This window comes from Poecilia formosa, unplaced genomic scaffold, assembly GCF_000485575.1.
Source record: "Poecilia formosa unplaced genomic scaffold, Poecilia_formosa-5.1.2 Scaffold214, whole genome shotgun sequence".
Classification (NCBI taxonomy): Eukaryota; Metazoa; Chordata; class Actinopteri; order Cyprinodontiformes; family Poeciliidae; genus Poecilia; species Poecilia formosa.
This window is the reverse complement of record NW_006800153.1, coordinates 575,052-594,865: the sequence shown is the minus strand read 5'-3', so window position 1 is coordinate 594,865 and position 19,814 is coordinate 575,052. Positions and strand designations below refer to the sequence as shown.

At 39.9% G+C, this 19,814-nt stretch overlaps 2 protein-coding genes across 6 annotated transcripts; one reads left to right on the top strand and one right to left on the bottom strand.

Annotated features, from left to right (window-relative positions):
* Window positions 1-47: 47 nt before the first annotated feature.
* On the top strand, window positions 48-4,340 carry ecsit (ECSIT signaling integrator). Of its 2 annotated transcripts, none has more exons than XM_016679526.1 (8): window positions 48-135; window positions 382-536; window positions 857-1,250; window positions 1,363-1,586; window positions 2,414-2,471; window positions 2,687-2,835; window positions 3,106-3,211; window positions 3,283-4,340. In XM_016679526.1, exons 2-8 carry the CDS (start codon window positions 414-416, stop codon window positions 3,570-3,572), a joined length of 1,344 nt encoding a protein of 447 aa, XP_016535012.1. In that variant the 5' UTR covers window positions 48-135; window positions 382-413; the 3' UTR covers window positions 3,573-4,340. The 2 variants fall into 2 exon arrangements, with proteins under 2 accessions (XP_016535012.1, XP_007567928.1); XM_007567866.2 differs by having other exon boundaries at window positions 845-1,250.
* A 2,040-nt stretch (window positions 4,341-6,380) lies between these two features.
* Window positions 6,381-17,535, bottom strand: LOC103148885 (uncharacterized). Of its 4 annotated transcripts, XM_016679523.1 has the most exons (9): window positions 16,779-17,535; window positions 16,577-16,692; window positions 13,072-14,519; window positions 11,214-13,000; window positions 9,906-10,580; window positions 9,470-9,519; window positions 9,332-9,393; window positions 8,909-9,241; window positions 6,381-7,382 (listed from the first exon to the last, which is right to left on the bottom strand). In XM_016679523.1, the coding sequence occupies exons 3-9, from the start codon at window positions 13,127-13,129 to the stop codon at window positions 7,366-7,368; spliced, it is 2,982 nt and encodes a 993-aa protein (XP_016535009.1). In that variant the 5' UTR covers window positions 13,130-14,519; window positions 16,577-16,692; window positions 16,779-17,535; the 3' UTR covers window positions 6,381-7,365. The 4 variants fall into 4 exon arrangements, with proteins under 4 accessions (XP_016535009.1, XP_007567924.1, XP_007567923.1 ...); XM_007567862.2 differs by having other exon boundaries at window positions 11,214-14,519; window positions 16,563-16,692; XM_007567861.2 differs by having other exon boundaries at window positions 11,214-14,519.
* Between the last annotated feature and the right edge of the window lie 2,279 nt (window positions 17,536-19,814).

Genomic DNA, 19,814 nt, shown 5'->3' with positions numbered 1-19,814 from the left:
AACCTAACAAAAAAGAGGGGAAGATACTTCGGAACTACTCCGGTGCGCCAATGTTTCTGTTGTTTGAGGGGGAATAATAACTGTGCAGAACCAGGATGTTCCTCCGGCTTCTCAACATGGATGCGTCCACATGAAGTAAGTTTTGAAGGAGACTTTACTAAAAGTATGTTTGTTTGCTCCGCTGGTTTAAGAATATCTTTATGTGTTAATCTAATGTGTACATGAGGAATATTTAACTAAATATGTGAACATAAATAGTAGTTTTCTGACATTTTCCGCTTTAGTGTGTTTGTTTTATTGGTTTGTGTAAAAATAGAGCTATCCAGGTGCGCTATCGTTGTGGTTTCATGCTCTGTTCATGACTGAGTGCCATCCTGTCAGATGGAAATGTGTCGGATGACCCCGCTGACAGGATGAAGTGTTCCCGGTGCCTCTTGCAGCTGGTTCGGTCCGGCCGGACTGTTGTCCAGCGCGGTTCTTTGCTCCTGTCCCCGTCCTCCGGTCAGCTTATTGTGCAACACAACCAACAGCAGCAGGTAAGCTCCAGTTTGTTTACTAACCAGCCCATTCCCCAACTGAATGGGGGTGGTTTAAGGGTCAAATGTTTGATCCATTTTTATGGTTCAGACATTTTAGATCTTTAACATATAAAATCGAAAGACGTGATACAATATTTACATCCCTGGTCTGCATGTGGACCCATTTCCATGCGAATCAAATCATTCTTTCTTGGCTTGTTGCTTTATTATTTTAATCAGACTGTTTATTTTTCCATTAATGAAATAATGCATAATCTGGTTTATGCTTAATATGACTGCTTCTTCCAAATGTATAACATTTGTAGGTGCTGAGGCAGTTTCGTTGCAGCCCAGTGTTGGCGAAGAGTCAACCGGAACCAGTACGGTTTGTTAATGACGATGGCACGAAGAAGACCAAGTCCTTGGTCACCCAGGAGGATTTGTTTGAGCAGGTGGCCAAAGAGTCCAAAACCAAGGCCACATTTAACCAAGTGATTGATGTCTTCACTAAGACGGACATAAGACGGCGTGGTCATGTGGAGTTCATCTACGCTGCTTTGAAGAAAATGCCAGAATTTGGAGTAGAGAGAGACCTAACCGTATACAACAAACTGCTGGATGTTTTTCCCAAAGAGGTGTTTGTTGCCAGAAACTTTATTCAGCGAATGTTCAACCACTATCCTAGACAGCAGGAGTGTGGGGTTCAGGTTCTGGAGCAGATGGAGAGCTACGGTAGGTGTCTTCTCCATTTAATATAGAGAGCAGAGTTCCAAGTGGAGCTGGAATACTGAGTAATAAACGAATTCCACAGGTTACAGTTCGACTGTTACTATCTTTGCTTCAGGTATAATGCCCAACATTGAGACTAAGGTCCTACTGGTCCAGATCTTTGGGGAGAAGAGCCACCCTATAAGAAAGTACCAACGCATCATGTACTGGTTCCCCAAGTTCAAGCATGTAAATCCCTTCCCTGTTCCTCAGCCTCTGCCTGAAGACCCTGTGGACCTGGCTATCTTGAGCCTGAATCGCATTGCCAACGACTTGGATGCTAAAACTACAGTTTATCAGGTACAGTTTTAGCTTATCTTAGCTCATACAACATTAAGAACTAGAAAATTTCTAAAGAAACTTAATGGGGCCTAACTGTTTGCGTATCAGTCGGATCCAAATCAGGGGTCTTGATGCCATGTTAGGTTCTGTGACCCTCAGGTTTAACGGCGTCCTGCAGCTTTTAAATGTGTTCCTAAATGAATAAAATGACTGAATCATCTCCTCAGTATTCAGTCAGGTTCTCCAGAGTCCTACTGATTCCTTCATTCTTCAACTCGGGTGTGTTGAAGCAGAAACGCATCTAAAAGTTGCCAGCACAGATAATTGGAGTTGCAGACCCCTGTTGTAGACCTACAGTAAAGTACTCCATCCAGCTTACAAAAAGTATTTTGTAAGCTAAAATGCTAATTCTAGCTTAAGTACTGCCATTAGAACAGGGGTCTCCAACCTGGTCCTCAACATGTATTGGCCTGCAGGTTTTAGATGCATCCCTTTTCCAACACAGCTGAATCAAGTGTTTGAATTACCTTTTCAGCTTGACAAAGGTCTGGCAACGATTCTTTCATTTGTATCTAAAACCTGCAGAACAGTAGATGTTGAGGACCAGGGTTGAAGACCCCTGCATTAGAATGTGGGCTATCAGTCATATGGCTCATACATCTTATAGCACTGTCCTAATGCACGTTTGGGTTTTTTTTGTTTTTGTTTTTTTTCTGAGAAAAACAAACTATTCTGTTGTATATTTACTGAAAGACAACTAATAGATGTCAGCTCCCATGTTTCAAATTGGATTTAATAATCAGCATCATTGAGAATTTCATGTTATTGATTGCTCTTCCTGACAGCTGCCCTTCACTGACATTACTGAAAGTGGGGAAGAAATCAGCTTTCCACATATTGTAGGTATGGAGTTTCATGTCATCTTCCAAAACAAAAACAAGTTGTGATGTTAGATAATATAAAATGCTGCGTTTTGTTAGAGTTCAATAAAAATCAGATATTTAGCTTCTGATTTCCTACTCATGTAAAGATCAAATCATAAAGATGAACATTTTTATTTTATTCCGTCAGTTTCATAGTGTGTGTGGTGCATGTTGCTCTCCGTTTCCTGATGTCAGGCATTCAGAGCCCCAACCAGATGGAGCTGCTGGCCAAGCATAACCCAAACAGGCCTGTGTTTGTGGAGGGGCCCTTCCCCCTGTGGCTGAAGAAGACTTGTGTCTACTACTACATCCTCAGAGCTGACCCCACGCCTCCTGAAGAAAAGGTTTCTAAATCCTATATTATATTTAATATCAATGTTATTGATGCAGATTTGGCTGTGAAGTGCTACCATATGTGAAGTGAACAAATACTCAACACAGTTTATGCTGCTTCTATCTGAGGAGCAGCTAACTGTTTCTGTTTCCACTGATGATCCTACCCTCCTTCTGGTTGTGTATAGAATAGAATACACTGATTTACTGAAGTTAGATTTGATTGATTGATACAGTGAGCAGGTTTCCCAGTTGTATCCCTGTGATCATTCTCTCCACAGGAAGAGGAAGTCTACGATCCAGAGCGCTGCTTCTACTATCCTCTGCAGCTAGATCTGGATTTGGACCGTGACCTGGGGGACGAGGAGAACTTTGATGTGGACGACTGTAAGATGGCTGCAGCCTTCTGTTAGCCTGGCTTAACTGCGGTATGTAACACGTGTGTGTTTACCTTTCAGTGGATGAAGGTCCAGTCTTCGCCATGTGCATGACCAGCCAGGGAGACCAGGCCACTCTGAACCAGTGGATCTCCGGCCTCCAGCAGAACAACCCCATCCTAGGGAGAATTCCCACTCTGTTCCGCCTGGATGCTGGAACTCGGGAACTGGAAGGAGTGGCGGACACAGAGGCGGGTCATAGTCATCAACCTCCTCCACAGAGCCAAAGGGAAGACGGACTGCCTGCTGAAGATTCTGAGGCTGCGGTGGAGGAGGAGGAGCCTAGGAGAAGCCGTGGGATGAAACAATGAACTCTTCATCACAGAATTGGAAAACGAACTCTGTATTTCTGCTGTGACATGTTTGTTTCTCCATGGTAGAGTTAGACTTGTGTAAAGCTAGTTAATTTAATGTACAAATACATCAGAGCTGTAGAAATGATTAGTATATCATCTAAAACATAATTTTGTGTTGTGGAGTCTCACTCCTCTTCTATCCTTAGAAAAGAGCTGTAGTTATTTTTTTGTGTAATCATGACAAATGCTGTCATATTTACTTTAAATGCTTTCATCACCTTCCAACTAACATAAAACATGACAGAAAAACACCACAGCATTTCAACAACGGACCATATCAGGTCTGAATTAATCTACAAGATCGTCTGCAACGTGAGGTTGCAGTAAACCTAAAAACTGTCTAATGAAAAGTCATGAGAGAAACACGAAAGGTTTTTATTGCTCAGATTGGATCAGAAAATTAAGCAAACATTTCAAAACAAATGCTGATGATTTTTTTTTGCAGGTCTGTTTGGTTTGGTTTTGTTTGTGAAAAGGGAGTGAGAGCTTCTGACGGTTCATAGCTGTGGATGTTTTTAATATGCTGGAATATTTTTTGCTTTGTCCTGAGATGTCAGGTTTTAGATTTGTTTGAGGATATTTTGACTGATGCCCAGTAATCTACTGGCAGTGGTCACCACTTTCCTTTTATTTATGCCATTTATTTTGGCTGATCAGTGATTGGCTAACCATGTGAAACTGACCTTATACACTGATCTCAATACAGCAAAGCTCTGAAAATCAGCCTCTGTCCCCTTTAGCTCTGCTGTGAAAGATGGCTGGCTGATGGACCCGCCCACCAGGTCATGTCTGTACTGGAGCGGTTTAAAACAAAAAGTCGACCTGCTGTTGCCAACTTTGCCTCCTTTCAGACAAAAAAAATGATCATCCAGAAAGCTACAATCAGTGCATCCTATAACGAACGATCTCTTATTCTAAACTCAAAATGTGTTGGATATAATTTCAGACTAGGTTTGCCTTATAGTAGAAAGACCATATCCTGAGTATGATTATCTTTTTCAGAAACAACAATATTCATTGTCAACAACATAATCAGGGTGTGAAAGAGTAAAGTCTTCAGCTTCATTGTTCTTTCTAATCAGTTCAGGCATTGAACAATAGCAGCCTCTAAAATGATTCTTTAAACACAGTCCAGCATATTCTCTATTTGTCGAGTTCAGTTGGAGTGGACAACAAAGATAGATTGATTGGAAAGGCAGGGATTCCCAAGTCCAGTATCCAAGAGCTACAATCCTGCAACTACTCTAAACACACCTGAATCAAATGAATGACTATTTACCAGGCCTCTGCATGGCTGAGAGACGATCTGCTGAGGGAGGTCAGACATCTGATTCAACTGCTGAAGTGTCCAGCTGTTGTTGTTAAAGGCCGCTCATGGTGTCTTGGCAGTTTTAAATGAGTCTCTGCTCCAACACGGCTGATTCCAATGGTTCAACTACCTCAGCATGTCAAAGTTCTTTAGATTTCTGTTCATGAACCATCATTTAATTCAGGAGTGATGAACTAAAGAAAGTTCTAATACTTTAAACTCCACTGGTTTAAGAACACAAAGATCTTGGAGGGAGAATAGTAGACAAGGTGGGAAAGTTGTTTTGAACCACTTCTAAAGTAGAAGTAAATTGGATGTCAACACTTTGCCCAGAAGACCAAAACTGTCCACCTCTGAATAAAGGTGATAGGTTAGCATGTTGAAGAACAGCCGATGCTGAAGCCTGTCTTGACCATCAGTGTCTGTCCACAGTAAAGCCAGTTTTATGTCTCCCCAAAAACAAACACTTTCACGTTCAACAGAAACTTTCAGCTGCTCACACTAACAATCTTAATACCTTTATAGTGAAAGACTGATTGGTGAGACACAACAAATTAATTATCTGTCCGCAGTAACTAATATGTTTAAATGAGTCAAAGTGAGGCTTCCAAACCCAGCTGTTGTGCATTGTGGTGGCAGCATCACGCTGTGGGTTGGTTTGCACTCACTCCATACTTTCCTTGCACAGTGTGGATATACTGAGACCATCCTGACCATCACCTCTGCAGACTGAAAGACTCAGAGCGGATCCCTGATGTTCTCCCATACTGATCCTCTCTGTTTCTGGAATCACACCTCACCACTGTCTCACTGTTCTGGTACATGTCTTACACCAATCTCATACACTTGTCTGACATTCCATCCAGTACCAGTGAAAAAACTTGTTGAAAGCATACTGCAGTTCCTGACTGATTTTGGCTCATGACTGACTGCAGCTCTGCACACATATGGAAAAAGTCATAAATTACATTACAAATATATTTTCACCTTGTCAAAATATGTTTGTACATCCTGCCTGATGATGGCTACTATGTAAACACCATGATGCTAACTAGTTCATTAAAATGTTCCTGATGGGTTTATTTCAACTTTTAGAATTTCTAACACATAGTGACATTGTTTACAGCTGTATCACCTCAGGGAAAACGTTACAAGGTCCCCAACAAATTAAAAATGAAATACTTTGTTCTACCATAAAATATAGTCACTTTTTTAAACTTAGGTGTTAAAACCAGAAAATAAACAAACCAATCTGGTTTTAATGGTTTAGGTTAACCACTCTTAATGAAGTGAGCAGGAGTCTAATATTTCTTTTCCATTTTATCTGTTTTAGCCATTTCTAAACCCCCAGACTTGGGTTATTTCTGGATTTTTATGAAGACAGTAAAAGACTTTATTTTAAAGTCTAATCAGAATAATTATTGAATAAGATGTGTATAAAAAACTGCACTGAATAACCAAAATGTAGAAATGATTTATTACTGGAAAAGGCATTTAAAGATTCTTCTCAAACAGGTAAACATGTCATCAAGTTACATTCGAATGTGAAAAAACAAGGTAAAGTCCAGCGCCTCACTCTATCACAGCTGTGCTTCGGTTTTCTCACTTTGTGCTTAGAAAGTTCATTCAGGATGTTAAGCTTCATACTAAAGAGGAGATAAAAACCAAAAATCGGGAATGCATTCTGATATTTAGCTGCGATGCTTCATTTACTACTCATGCAGAAAAATCTTTATTCAATACTTACAAATGAGAGACTGTCCTACTCTACATGGAAATGTATGAATGAATAATGCATCTTCAGCTAACAACTATGTTTAAGAAAGATCAACAAATAATAAATAATGTTAAAAATAATATTAACAATAAACAGCATTACAAAATTTGGCCTTTCACAGCTACCTTTGTATTTATTTACATACAAGAGAAAAAAACCCTGAAGGTACTGCAGAAAGATTTCCACGATGAAGTCAGAAGAAAAAGCTGCCTCAAATAATAAAACAGGAAAATATACAGTAAAGGGCTTCAAAGAGCAGCATGGTACAGACACTTTTAAAAAGCAGTTACACAACTTGAGACAGCACAAACTGAACCTGGATCCAAAAAAAAACAACAACATAAAGACTGGAATGTGTCCAGAACTGAATTATTCAATAGGTTTTAACTGTGGGAGCAAATCAAGCCCAGTAAATCTGTTGGTCTTTTATTCCCAAATATAATCAAGGAACATATAATCTGGCCCAGTTTTAATCCAAAAAAGCTTTCTACGAAAGCGTTTCTTTTCCGAAACCCACAACCTAACCTAGCCTTTTCTTTTAAAATGATTTTGTTTAATTAAATAAAAAGAAATGGAAAACAGAACTGAGAGAAGAAATAGAAAGATGATGTTCTCTTTTGGACTTGGTTTCCAGTCAACTCTGCAGCAATCTCCTTTACACATCAGTTCCTGTATGTTTCTGTAAAAACAAGTCAGAAAGCATAAAACAGTCAAAATATCATCAACAAGACTTTGATTAAACTGAAAAATACAAAACAAAGAAAAAATAGAATTTGAGCTATTTATAGTAAATACTGAGTCCCAAGAGGGGAATCAGTCAGGTAGAAGATGTGAAAAAGTTTTAACACCGATGCATGTTCTGGGTTAAAGACTGGGTTACATGTCAGTGAGTGGAAGCAGAATTTGATCCCCAGAACCCGACCAGAACCCTTTATCTCACAGATTAGTCATGTGGTCATACTGCATACAAAATCAATATACCAGAAAGGATCAATGATCTCAGGAACGTCACACAAGTCCAGAATCCTGTTATTACATTTATTTGAAAAGATTATTTTTGTATGTTGTTCAAATATAATCTGAGGGCAAAAAGCATCAATAATAAAAGATAAATTCACATGCATACAGATCAATCGATTGATAAAAATATATAAGCACATTCACTTTCTGTGATACACACTTCTACGATTTCAGTTATTCGCTTTGCCTGTCAATGGTCATAATGTTATTCTCTGAATCTGTCTATATGTGTTGGTGTGAATCTGACTTATCTTATTAATATAAACAGCTCTGGAAAAATTAAGAGACCACTTAAAATGAACAGTTTTTCTGATTTTACTGTTTATAGTTATATGTTTGAGTAAAATGAACATTGTTCTTTTATTCTATGAAAGAACAGTATTTTTATGAATTACTGATATAGAGTAGTCAGTAGTTCATAAAAATACTAAATTTTTGCTAAAATTCCAAGCAAAAATGTAGTATTTATTTGCAGAATATGAGTAAAAGTCAAAATAACAAAAAAGATGCAGCGCTTTCAGACTTCAAATAATGCAAAGCAAACAAGTTCATTTTCATTTAGAAGCCACAATACTAATGTTTTAACTCAGGAAGAGATCATAAGTCAGTATTTGGTGGAATAACCGTGAGGTTTTCAATGGGGTTCAGAGCAGAAGTCTCAGCTGTTTATTTCCAACAACCGGACCTCAGTTGGACGGTCCTTATAGCTGAGCTGAATTTGTTCTAGAAACGGCTGTCTGAGGTATTTGACATGCTCACTGTGGAAAAGGACGAAGGCATTCAGGTGAACTGAAATGCTCTTTGTGACTAGTAAAGATTAAATTATGAGCATCTACTTTGAAAATAACGTTTAACTATTACGTGTGAATATATTCTGACATGAACAGGTAACAAAACCTGTTACTGGCAGCAACAACTGTCTAATGTCCAAACACTGCTTTTCTTCTTTCAAGCTGTTTCAGATCACCTTTTTCAAAAGCACACATTTAACAACACAAATAAAAATAAAAATAGGAATTTTATGGGACTTATTGGATCTTGGGATTGTAGAATTGCCAAGCATCGTGTTCATCTCTGGCACAGGAAGACTGAACTGCTGCTATCCAAGACTTTATGACTAAGTGAATGTGAAGTTTATAGTGTTTGCTGTTAGCCAGGTAAAACATGTTGGCAGGCTCAGGGTACCTTCTGCAGCACCACAGTGCTGCTGCAGCTGGCTGCTGAAGAAACGCTCCCGCTGCGACACCTGCTCATCCCAGGCCTCCAGGATCCTCTGTTTCTCCCTGGGTTCCAGCCTGAGGGTGAGGGGGTGCGCCTCGTCGATGTGGGCCCGCACTCCCTCCAGGCTGTGGGAGTACTGCAGCTCACCACAGACCATGCACACCAGCAGCTGGTTGAGTGGATCATAGTCCATGAGGTAGCGGTTTCTCCAGACCTCCTCTGACATAGAATCCTCCTCCTCGTCATCATGATCATCATCACCATCAGCATGATCAGCAAACAAAATATCTGCCTCATCTGAAAGAAAACAAAAAATAGTTAAAGACAATTTTGTTTTGTGCCATGCTGAACAAATTAGTGAGCAAAGAGTGACAGATGATCATTTACCTTCTACCTGAGGTGGGCAGTTGGTGTACATGAAGGGTGGTGGGTCGGGATCCACTGGGATGCTGATGAAACAAGATGATTATATTAGGTAGAGCTGATGGAGGCAAGGCTAAAAACAGAAGCTACATAAATTCCCACCTCATTAGATTTTCTGATGCATCAGAGGAGTTTACCCACTGACTGGAATCCTACAGGAAGTACATGGAAAAACAAAACAGGAAGACACCATGGCATAAGTCCCAGTTGCTATTTTCTCAAAATGCGTTGTGAGACTAACGATGCTAATTATGATTAGGGTGACGGCAACCTACCTACAAAAATGAAACAGGAGAGGAAATTAGCAGCAAGTTCATAAGATCTTTCACAAGAACATGATTTGTTTTTATGTTTCATTTTACATAAATCTGTAATAGATTTGACTACTTTTTATAGTCAAATTTGGCAAAAAAAAAAAAAAAAAGATTAATTGCATCCATTGCAAAAATATTTGGAAATGTGATCAAATCAGCAAAGATTGAAAGGATCCACATAAGGATCTAGCCTTACTATCTACACCGTTTAGTTTTGGACTTGCCTCCATAGCTGTCGTCAGCGTCTGTAGATCCTGACCAGGCAGATCAGAGCTGCTGCCACCGCCGGAGGCTCTCATTGAGGTGCACCCCTTGTACTGAAATGCCTTCTTTGCTCTTTGCTCCTTCTTTTTTAACCTCCAGTACTCTCGCTTTCTCTTCAGAAAGTCCTCCTCAGACTCCCCAGGGATGGGCTTTGGAGGCATCATGATGCATATTGATGCTGCCTGGGCAGAAGACTCCACCTTATTTATGGGACTTTGAAGTTGAGCACAGGATATTTTTATAGGACTAAGGATGGGATTTTGATGTCGATCGGGAAGTTCAATGGGTTGCAGGTGGATGCTTGTCAGAGGGTTGTCTGGGGGCTTCAGAGTAGGGAGAGAAGAGGCTGTCTCAGTTTCTGTGGCTCTGGGTGTCCACTTTTGACAGTGAGGTGAAGAAACTCCAAGAAAGTCAGTCAGATGTGATGAAGGTTCATCGTTCATGTTTCCCTCTCTGCTGATGATGGGGGGTTTAACACAGTGTGTGTCAGGTGACTGTTCAGTTTTACATAATGAACCAACCAGGATGTCAGGGACGCTGCTCATGGCAGGTCTGTCTGTGACAGACGAACAGGACTGGATGGATGGCTTTGATGGATTTACACATTCACTAACATTAATATCAAGTCCTGCAGCCTGAAAGACAGAAAATAACAGAAACAGAAGGATATTCAGCAAGAGGAACATGCAGTGTAGATATAGTTTTCAGAGAGCCCAACACTAGCATGAGGTATGGAGTAATGATTCAGGTTTCAGTGGGAGTAGATGCTCCTGCCTACAAGGCTGGAACTGAGCCAACTTCAGAAATCAACTGTTGTTATGTTCTTATGCTAAGATACTTCTAGCCAGCTCAAATGCAAATGGAAAAATAGAAATCAAAATCTTTGTTCTTAGTTAAATTACGGCCCTTTACATTTGCTGGAGAACCAAAATCGAAACCCTGTCTTAGATATAAAACATACAATGGTTTCTTTTATCTCTGAAAACTCTTGGTGGGACAAAGACTTATTTTTTTTTTTACAATATTGAACAATATAATATTTGTATTTTGAGTATACCTTACTGTTCACATCTGCATCATCATATCATTTTCCATCTACTTCACAGTTACATACTACATTGTGTTGATCTGCCACATAAAAAGGAACAAAAAACATTTAAGTTCTGTCAGTAAATTTACATTTTTTAACATCTGGTAGGTCTCTTACAGAACATTTTGCATTGTGACACAAATCAACATCCAGGTCAAGAGGTTGACTCTTGGCTCACCTGGGTATTCTTTGAAAGAATCTCCTTCTGTCTGGCCTTTAACCTCGCCCTCTGCTGCCTTTTCATCAGCTTCCAGTATTCCCTCTTCTGAAGGCTGTTTGAGCTCCTCGTCCTTGTCATACTGCTGCAGAACCTTTCTGCAGGTGGAACAGAGTTGTTGTGACTCTGCTGATCATGCTGATCAGGGTGATGCTCCTGAAGTGGATCCAGTGATGTAGTTGTGATGTGATGGAGCTTCGGTAGCTCCTCAGACCAGCAGCTTTGATGGGCCCAATTGCTGCTGTAAGATCTCTGAGTTCCACATGACGAGGCTGTGGTGATGAATGGTACTGAAGTCGTCTGGGATGACTGAGTGCAGGCGGAGTGCGCCACCTCACCTGAGGCCGAAAGAGATGGAACCTCGTCACTGAGCTGGGGATTTGGTAAGTCTTTTCCCTCCAGCACGTCGCTATCCAACAGCAAGCTTTTAATTTGGGATCTCAAGCAAGCAGGTAATAAATCCTTGTCATTCTTTTCACAATGAAGCTGTGATAAAACAGGCTTTATGTCCTGCTCTAAAGCATCTTCGGTTGTTCCTATTGCCACGCCAGCCTGTTCGATTTGATTCTCAGAAACTGAGCTGAGGGATTCCTCCAGCAGTTTCTTCATAGAGGCTACAGCCAGCAGAGTGGTGGCTTGGCTGTCTGAATTAAGAGACGTCTCGGGCTCCAGCTCTGGAGGTGCAGGTGGGGCGGTCGGGGGTTTGTCTGGACAGATGGCTCGATCTGGTAGAGAATTTAGGTCAGCTGCTGGCACAGACTCACCCTCCTGTTTTATTTCATTTGCATGTGGTATAGCACTCACAGAGTTGTTTGGAAAATGTTGTTCTTTTTCTGCACCGATAGTAAGATTGGTGCTCGGCTGCACGGTGTTTAATTCTTGTGTATGCACCCTCCTCCTCAGTAACCCTGCACTGGTCCTTGCTTGGAAAATACTGTGTTTCAGGCGAGAAGCACGAGCTGCTCGCTGCTCACGTTTCTTTGTTCTCCAGTACTCCCTCTTCTTCGCCATCCTCTCCTCTTCTGACAGCTTTGGACCCACAGATAGCAGTGGAAGTGATGGCGTATGGCTTGAGATGCTCATTTTCATGACACAGCCACCAAATTTTGACCCTGCGGCTGAGGCTGCGTTTTGAGGGGACTGGAGATGAGTTAGTGTGAGCTGCTGAACACTTTTGCTTGGCTTTGAACTGGAACTAGTTATGTCAAGGTGAGATTGTGGTTTGACAGCAATTAATTTAGAAGTTTTGTTGACTGTCTGGACAAAAGAAAAAGCAGCTTTACCCTGAGATGAGCAAGACAGAGGTGAATGCCGACTTACCCTACATGGGGAAACACTTCTCCAGTTCATGTCAGTTTGTGATGTTGGCTGCATCTTCTTAGAAATGTCCTGGAGCTTTTCCTCAGTTTTGTCTCCAACTATACTTTGATATTTTGCACTCTGAGGTATGTTAATTGTCAGAGTCCCATCCTCTTTGATAAACCCCCCAATGGCCTCAGATGCGAGTGTAGGGGTCTTTTCAGTTGAATGCGCCAAGGCTCTTGCCTTTCTCATTTCTTCAAGGATTTGTTGGTAACGCTTTACCCGGCGTGTCAAAGAGTCCTTCTCCTTTAGTCGAATCTTCTTCTCCAGTGACAGATTAGCTCGCTGTTCACGCTTCTTATTCCGCCAGTACTCTCTCCGCTTGGCTAGTATTTGCTCTGGTGTGTCATTAGTGTCCATTGTGGGAATAGCTCTGGTACGAAACCCTGCAAATGTCAAGAAAGGTTTATTTCTTAGATTTCTCTGATTCAGGAAATTCTTCTGTGTTTCAATGTACCTTTGTCGAAGTGTTTTACATGATGAAGTCTCTTGGGTAATGTTAGAATGATGCACATAAGTTAGTTTTTTCTGTGATTCTGCTGGCTTCCTTACTGCGGTTGTGTTAAACATTACGACTGTCTGTTCCATCTTATGCCCATGTGGATTCTGTACTTTTATCTGCTCTGTTTGCAGGTCAGGGACAGCTAACCCACGTTGCAGGTTGTCGGTCTCCAATTTGACTGTTGTATATGGCACTTTAACCCGAACTGGATTCCGCTTCTGGCTTGTGCCTCTCAGAAACGACTGAGAGGTCAGAGTTGAGTTGGCCACAAGTATTGTTTTTTGTGCCGGTAGCCCATCTCTGTTTTGTGGCCTCTCTCTGACTTCAGTGGTCTTAGCTGCCAGCTTTGCTCTCTGCTCTCGTTTTTTGATTCTCCAGTGCTCTCTTCGCTTGGCTGCTCTCTCCTCCTCCGACTCCATGGAAGCTGGTGTAATGCCAAAACATGTAGCCCTTTTAATAGTGACCAAGGCACTCTTTAATCCACTTTGAGGTGTTGTGTGTGTTCTTTGGCCCTCTGTTTTATTAAAAGCAGGGCCACATAAAGCTGCATGCATTGTATCTGTTGTTACACAAGGTAACACCTGCAGCCCATTCAATGCCACTTGTGCCTCTGATGGTGTGTTTGGGACTGATGAGTCCTGCATAGATCCACATGGCTTGGGTTCTGTTTTTGTGGAGCTGCTGCTGGTAAAAGGGGTTACTCTGACTGGAGGCACTGATGAACTGGTGTTCAGTTCGGTTCCGCTGCTTTTGGATGAGGTAACCAGATTCCTAAGACTTTTGGTTGTTGGACGTTTCACTGTGACCAAACCACCCTCAGCTGCTGTAGCCAAAATGGAGCACGATGTTGGCTGCAAGTTACGCAGGACCTTGCTAACTGTCATTGCCTGATGCCGCTCCTGTTTTTTAGGGGCCTTTGTAGAACTGTGTTCAATTGTCCTTTCACTCTTTGATAAAGAACTATATGAGACATCATTACTTAGCAAAGGAGAGGACAAGGCAGCCAAGGGGTCTGACAAATTGGTATTGACCCCTGCAGAGACATACATGTATGAGAGCTTTTCCTCACTGCTGTCTTGTGTTGACTTCTTTCTCTGTTCAGACATTCGGGCCCTTTGCTCCCTTTTCTTGTTTCTCCAATATTCTCTCTTTTGGGCTAGCGTGGCATCATCATATTCGGAGGCTGGCCGGTAGCGATGGGATGCTGGACAACCTTTACCTTTCTGAGATGGCATGCTATCGTTAGCTTGGATAGCCCATTAGTTCTCATCTAACAGCAAGATTTATCTTTGTCACAGTAAATCAGTTGAGTTCCTCAGTAGAGACTCAGGGTGGTTAACTCCATACTGTTCTCCCAGGAGATGCTGCTGAGCAGATGGCATTGCACTGGCATGCAGCAGTACCTAGGGGAAACAACACAACCTTTAGATGCATTTTTGCATTAAACCTCGCAAATATTTGAAATTTATTGAGCGTTAAACATGTACATCCTGTTGAATTGTATTTTCCTGGATGAGGATGATAACTTTGTTTAAACAAAGTGTGTAACGAATGTTTTTCTAAAGATATTACAGAAAATATTAGACAAGCCTGTGAAATCCAATACAAACCAGCAAGAAAGTTATTCTACTTGTGAATGTCAGTAAGATCCATTGTAAAGCCGTTGTTCAGATAACATTGGACTGCAGAGGAATTAGTACCAACAGTATTTTTGCCACATTACATTTACAAACAAAGACCGCAGCTTCTGATTTAAAAAGTAGTGATGCAAGTTTTAAAGTTTGAACCTATCACAAGTTGACATACCTGCTTGTCCCTGGGCCTTAAAAATTCTTAATACTGATATAAAGCTAGTTACACAGGACAGATTATAGAACAATACAGCAAACCAATATGCAGGAGCTACATAAAGATAATCATAAATAAGACAAAGCTTATCCGGCAGTTTTGTTATTAATTAGGAGGATATTTAGTAGCCAGGTGTTGCTTATATAGAGAATTGATTACCTGCTGTTCAGCAAATGTGAGCACTGTAAAAAAGCAACAAGTCTGGATTTTTGGTTGTCTGGAGGTTTTGGAACAAATGTTATTTAAAATGCAATAATCTTACAAAAACAGTAGTTCCTTTTGCTCACCAAGCCTAGAGAGGTTATAAAACCCTTTAAAAATAATTAAGGTCCATTAATTATTTTAATAAGGATTACACAGTAGAGGAAAACATTTTACACTGCAATAGTGTATCGGCAGAAAAGACTTGTTCCAACTGTCTTGCATGGTGTTGGACTTGTGTAGTCACAGAATCAGTCACTGACCACTAACTTGTTCCATGATTGTAAATAGAACAATAAATCTATGGTTACAGATACAAAAACCACACACTGTTGCATTGAAACAAAGTCTAGATAACCTGACTGAAATAAAACATCACATACATTTCAACAGACTTCAACAATCTAAATCAATACTTTTAAGGGAGAGCAAGAAAACATTTTACCAACAGGGTGTCAGAGGCCAAAAAAGTCAACTAAAGACAACTAAGTACCACTGGCACTGGCTCTGATAACAAGTGAAGCATGGGTGTAGATGTATCTTAAAAACATCTAAACAGGATGACCCATTTGGTTCTGATGGGTTTCTTTAAGAATATTTTTCTCACATTAGACAGAAACACTGATGTTTAAAGCTTTCAATAAAAGCAAAAAGTGATTTCTATTTGGTCTTTGCTTTCAATGATCACTTTACTGCTACCTACTTTATAGACAACAGTCTATAAACTTTTTATATGTATTTTTATATTCTGCTCTAAAGAATTGGTCCCTGTTCTTGGTCTTATGTGTTTTAACTGTTTTTGCTGCCTCAACACACCTGAACTTAATGGCATGCTAAACAATTGTTTAAGACTGGTATGTTGGAGCAGGGACAGATCTCAAACCTACAGGACAGTGGCCCCTGAGGGTCAGGGTTAGGGAATATGGCTGTAGTCTGTGTATGGAACTGTCCAACATAAATAACATTCTGAGTTCACACAGGCAATATATATATATATATATATATACTTTTTTTCTTATTTTATTCCTATAATATTATTAATTTATTTAAACCACAATAAGAAGGCTTTGTCCAAATAACGAGACAATGGAGATGACTAAAATGACCCATCTGTTCCAAAATCATTTGTGGTTAACATTTGTTTGTAAAGTATACATGACGCATTTTTACAGGAGCTTCGTGATGTTTTCTTCCGTTTAAAGCCAAGCATTCGAGTGTGTGAAAACGTGTTAGCTACTGTAACCAGGAAGGAAACAGTCTCTGTCCCTTTAAACATGTCCCTTTTCAATCACAAATTAGTCCCGTCGTAGACCGTCTTTATCCCTTACTTGTAATTGTTTGGTTTGAGGCGCGGCCACGTTACTAAACATAACCTCAGTGAAGGAGAATATACCAACCCTTAGTGACATACATGGCTACATTTTTACGTAAAGCATGCCCGGATCCCTGTCTCACTCAGCGGCACAATGGACAACATCTTCCGCCTGTTGTCCGAACGGAGGGGGCGCCAGTCTGTGTGTGCTGCGTCTAAACATGGAGGGAAAAGGAGCAGGCTAACAAGGAAAAGCAGCAAGATTACAACAGTAAGGAACTGAAACATGCATGTCTGTTACCTTCCAGCTACACCTAACTTTCCGGGACACTTTATACGACCGCTGTTTGGACAGAATAGGGCCAGGCCACCGCAGCTACTGTCCGCCAGCCGTGTTCAGCCTGAAGCAGCCTTGACAACGCTCAAAGTACCAGGATGTGGGACCTGGATGCTCGCTCCACCGCGTGTTTGTGTGCGCGTGCGGAGAGGAACCGCTTATCTTATTGCATTTTAAACCAGTATTTTTTATTTATTTATTTTTTGTTTTGTTTGTTTGTTTTGTTTTGCTTTGTTTTACAAATTAAAACAACTATCTATATGTGAACAAACAACCATAAATAGCGGGTTTATCAACTCGCCTGGCAACTAAATATTGACCATTTTTACAGTAACTGCATAGTAATCTTCTGGGGCCATTAAAACAGATTGTATGTCAAGCTGCCAAAAATCAACATGTTCTAGTTGAAAGGGATAAAAAACGATCCACTGATTTCTTAACGGTTTCTGCTTAGCTTCACTAGCCATATCGGTCTATCTTGAGAGAAGTCAAACATGAGTTTCATGAATTGAAATTCTTTGACTTTATCTGCTAAGTAGTTTGAATAATAAACTCCTGCTTCCATGTCTGCTGATTGTAAAATCTCTCCTAACAGCTCACACAAAAGCTAATGAGAATTCAGCATTACAAGAGCTAACATAATTTAAAAAAAAAGTGGAGCTCAACAAGTCAGTGTTAGCATCACCCCTCGATTAATTAATTATTAACATTGGCTTTTATAAGTTTGTATTTTAATGATCTAATATATTTTATAGAATGTCTATTAAATAAATTAACTATTTAATTGAATACGTATGTTCAATGAAATGGTTAATTGAACATGTGGGACATAATTAAAAGTCCCACATGGGGCATTTAATTAAAGATATGATGATCTATTTATTTATTTTGTCCCTTTTCACCCTCCATAAACATGTTTTATAGTGACCCTTACATCAATTCAAACCCACTAAGGACCAGTTTGTTCCCACTTTGACAGCCAACAATATGAAGCAATTTTATTACTTCTACTGGAGGGAATAATCATGATCTTATCAGATTTCATGAAGAATATCAAAAAGGGACTAGAACCTAAATTATTGACGCTAAGATATGGTATAAACCGTTGAAGACATAATGTGATCTTCTAGACATCTGAACATTATAAATTATTATTGCACTGATAAATGTGGGCAAGAATATGGTCCCACATGGTTTTGTCTGCGGTTTCCATGGTGGCCCTACATAGGTCTATCTGGATTTTTATATCCACCATGGAAACCATGGAAAAACCATGTGGGACCCATATTTTTGCCCACATTTATGCCCATTTAGGAATGCTGGCTGGGAAAGACTAGGAAAACAATCACATATGTGGTGTTACACTGGATACATATCCAATTGTTTTCAAATGTTTACGTCACAACGGTCATGTTATCTGACTTAACAAGATGAGAAAACATTTAGTTGCTATATCCCCTGAAAGCCTTAGACGTACAGAAACGGTTGTCTCCTTTAAATTAGTGCTGAAAATTTTATTGTTGTTTACAGTAATATTTTACTGTATATTCCTGTAAAATATCATGAATTGATGACCAAAGAGGGTTTTATCATTTGATTTCTGTTACGTCAAATGTTTTGTTAAACCAGCATTTTAACATCTCCTCTATTTTTATGTGGTATTTCATATTTAATGTGTATTTTCTAAATGTGTAACCAAGACATGCAATTTATTATGTATATTGCACAACACTCGAAAAATGTCATATTATTATATGGGTTATAGAATTTGAGTAAAGAGATTAATTTAATACAGATTGGAATAAGACAAAAATGCACTGGAAAAGCACTGTGAGTATTTTCCAGATGCCCAGTATGTTATTTATGTTCCTTCAGTTTCCTGTCAAGCTCTTTGTGCAAATGGTGCTATATAAATAAATCTGCCTGGACATCCATCCATCCATTTTCTAACACCTGGACAGGTTGCCAGTCTGTCGCAGGGCAACACAGAGACAGACAGAACAAACAACCATCCACACACACACTCACACCTAAGGAGAACTTAGAGAGACCAATTAACCTAACAGTCAGGTTTTTGGACTGTGGGAGGAAGTCGGAGTACCCGGATCTCTCCGTGCACAGGCACAGGGAGAACACGCAAACTCCGTGCTGAAAGACCCCGGGCCGGGAATCGAACCCAGAACCTTCTTGCTGCCAGACAACAGCACCACTGCTGACATAAGTGCAGTTGGTAGAAATGAAAGTATACAGTGATGAAAAGGTAACATGTAGGTACAAAATAAAAATTCAAATCAATTGTCAAAATAACAGTGACAACATAGGACAACGCTCATCATCAGTTATAGGAAGAGTATGAATTAGAAGGGTATACATAATTTTTTGATATGGCATCTTTAAGTAAAATGTAAATATTAATATATGTATTGTGATGTTTTGAAAAATGTCTATATTATTTCTCTTCTGAGATAAACTTCTGATTTAAGTGAAAATATATTTAGCAAACCTGCCAGAGGCATGAATCATTGTGGTACTGAATATCTTTATGTGAACGTGTTTGGATGTAAAACATGCAGCTATATGTTTTGTGATCACACTGAGACAAAAAGACTAAGGGTTTGTCCTAATAATTTTTTTTTATCAAACCAGTGCTTTTAAAAAGCACATGTAGGCAAAATGTGGAAGATTTAGCTTTTTAAATTGGTATTGGTGCTCATTATCTGGACCCCTTATATCAGAGAATTTAGGGATTTTCCCACTATGCTAAAAAAAATTATCAAACTAAACAATCAGTTGAGAAAATAATTAAACAACCATAGCTAAACTAGATGCTTAAAATGACTCGTAGACCAGTTCTTCTTTGAGTCTGCTTTCTGTTCTCTCAAGCCCCAGTCTGTTGTTCCTGTGAGTCGTTCCTTTCCACTTTCACCACATGCTTTCTCAGTTAAGAGACTCCTGCAAAGTATACCTATCAAATGCAATCATCTGTCCTCGGTTGCCATA

Excerpts from the sequence above, each read along its gene's own strand:
- ecsit (XM_007567866.2), top strand. The coding sequence starts at position 414 with ATGAAGTGTTCCCGGTGCCTCTTGCAGCTGGTTCGGTCCGGCCGGACT. Across the intron at positions 1,251-1,362 it reads GGAGCAGATGGAGAGCTACG|GTATAATGCCCAACATTGAG; the intron begins GTAGGTGTCTTC and ends TCTTTGCTTCAG. Across the intron at positions 3,212-3,282 it reads GAACTTTGATGTGGACGACT|TGGATGAAGGTCCAGTCTTC; the intron begins GTAAGATGGCTG and ends TTTACCTTTCAG.
- LOC103148885 (XM_007567862.2), bottom strand. The coding sequence starts at position 14,351 with ATGCCATCTCAGAAAGGTAAAGGTTGTCCAGCATCCCATCGCTACCGG. Across the intron at positions 10,581-11,213 it reads TTCTTTCAAAGAATACCCAG|GCTGCAGGACTTGATATTAA; the intron begins GTGAGCCAAGAG and ends TCTGTCTTTCAG. Across the intron at positions 9,520-9,905 it reads CGCTGACGACAGCTATGGAG|GATTCCAGTCAGTGGGTAAA; the intron begins GCAAGTCCAAAA and ends TACTTCCTGTAG.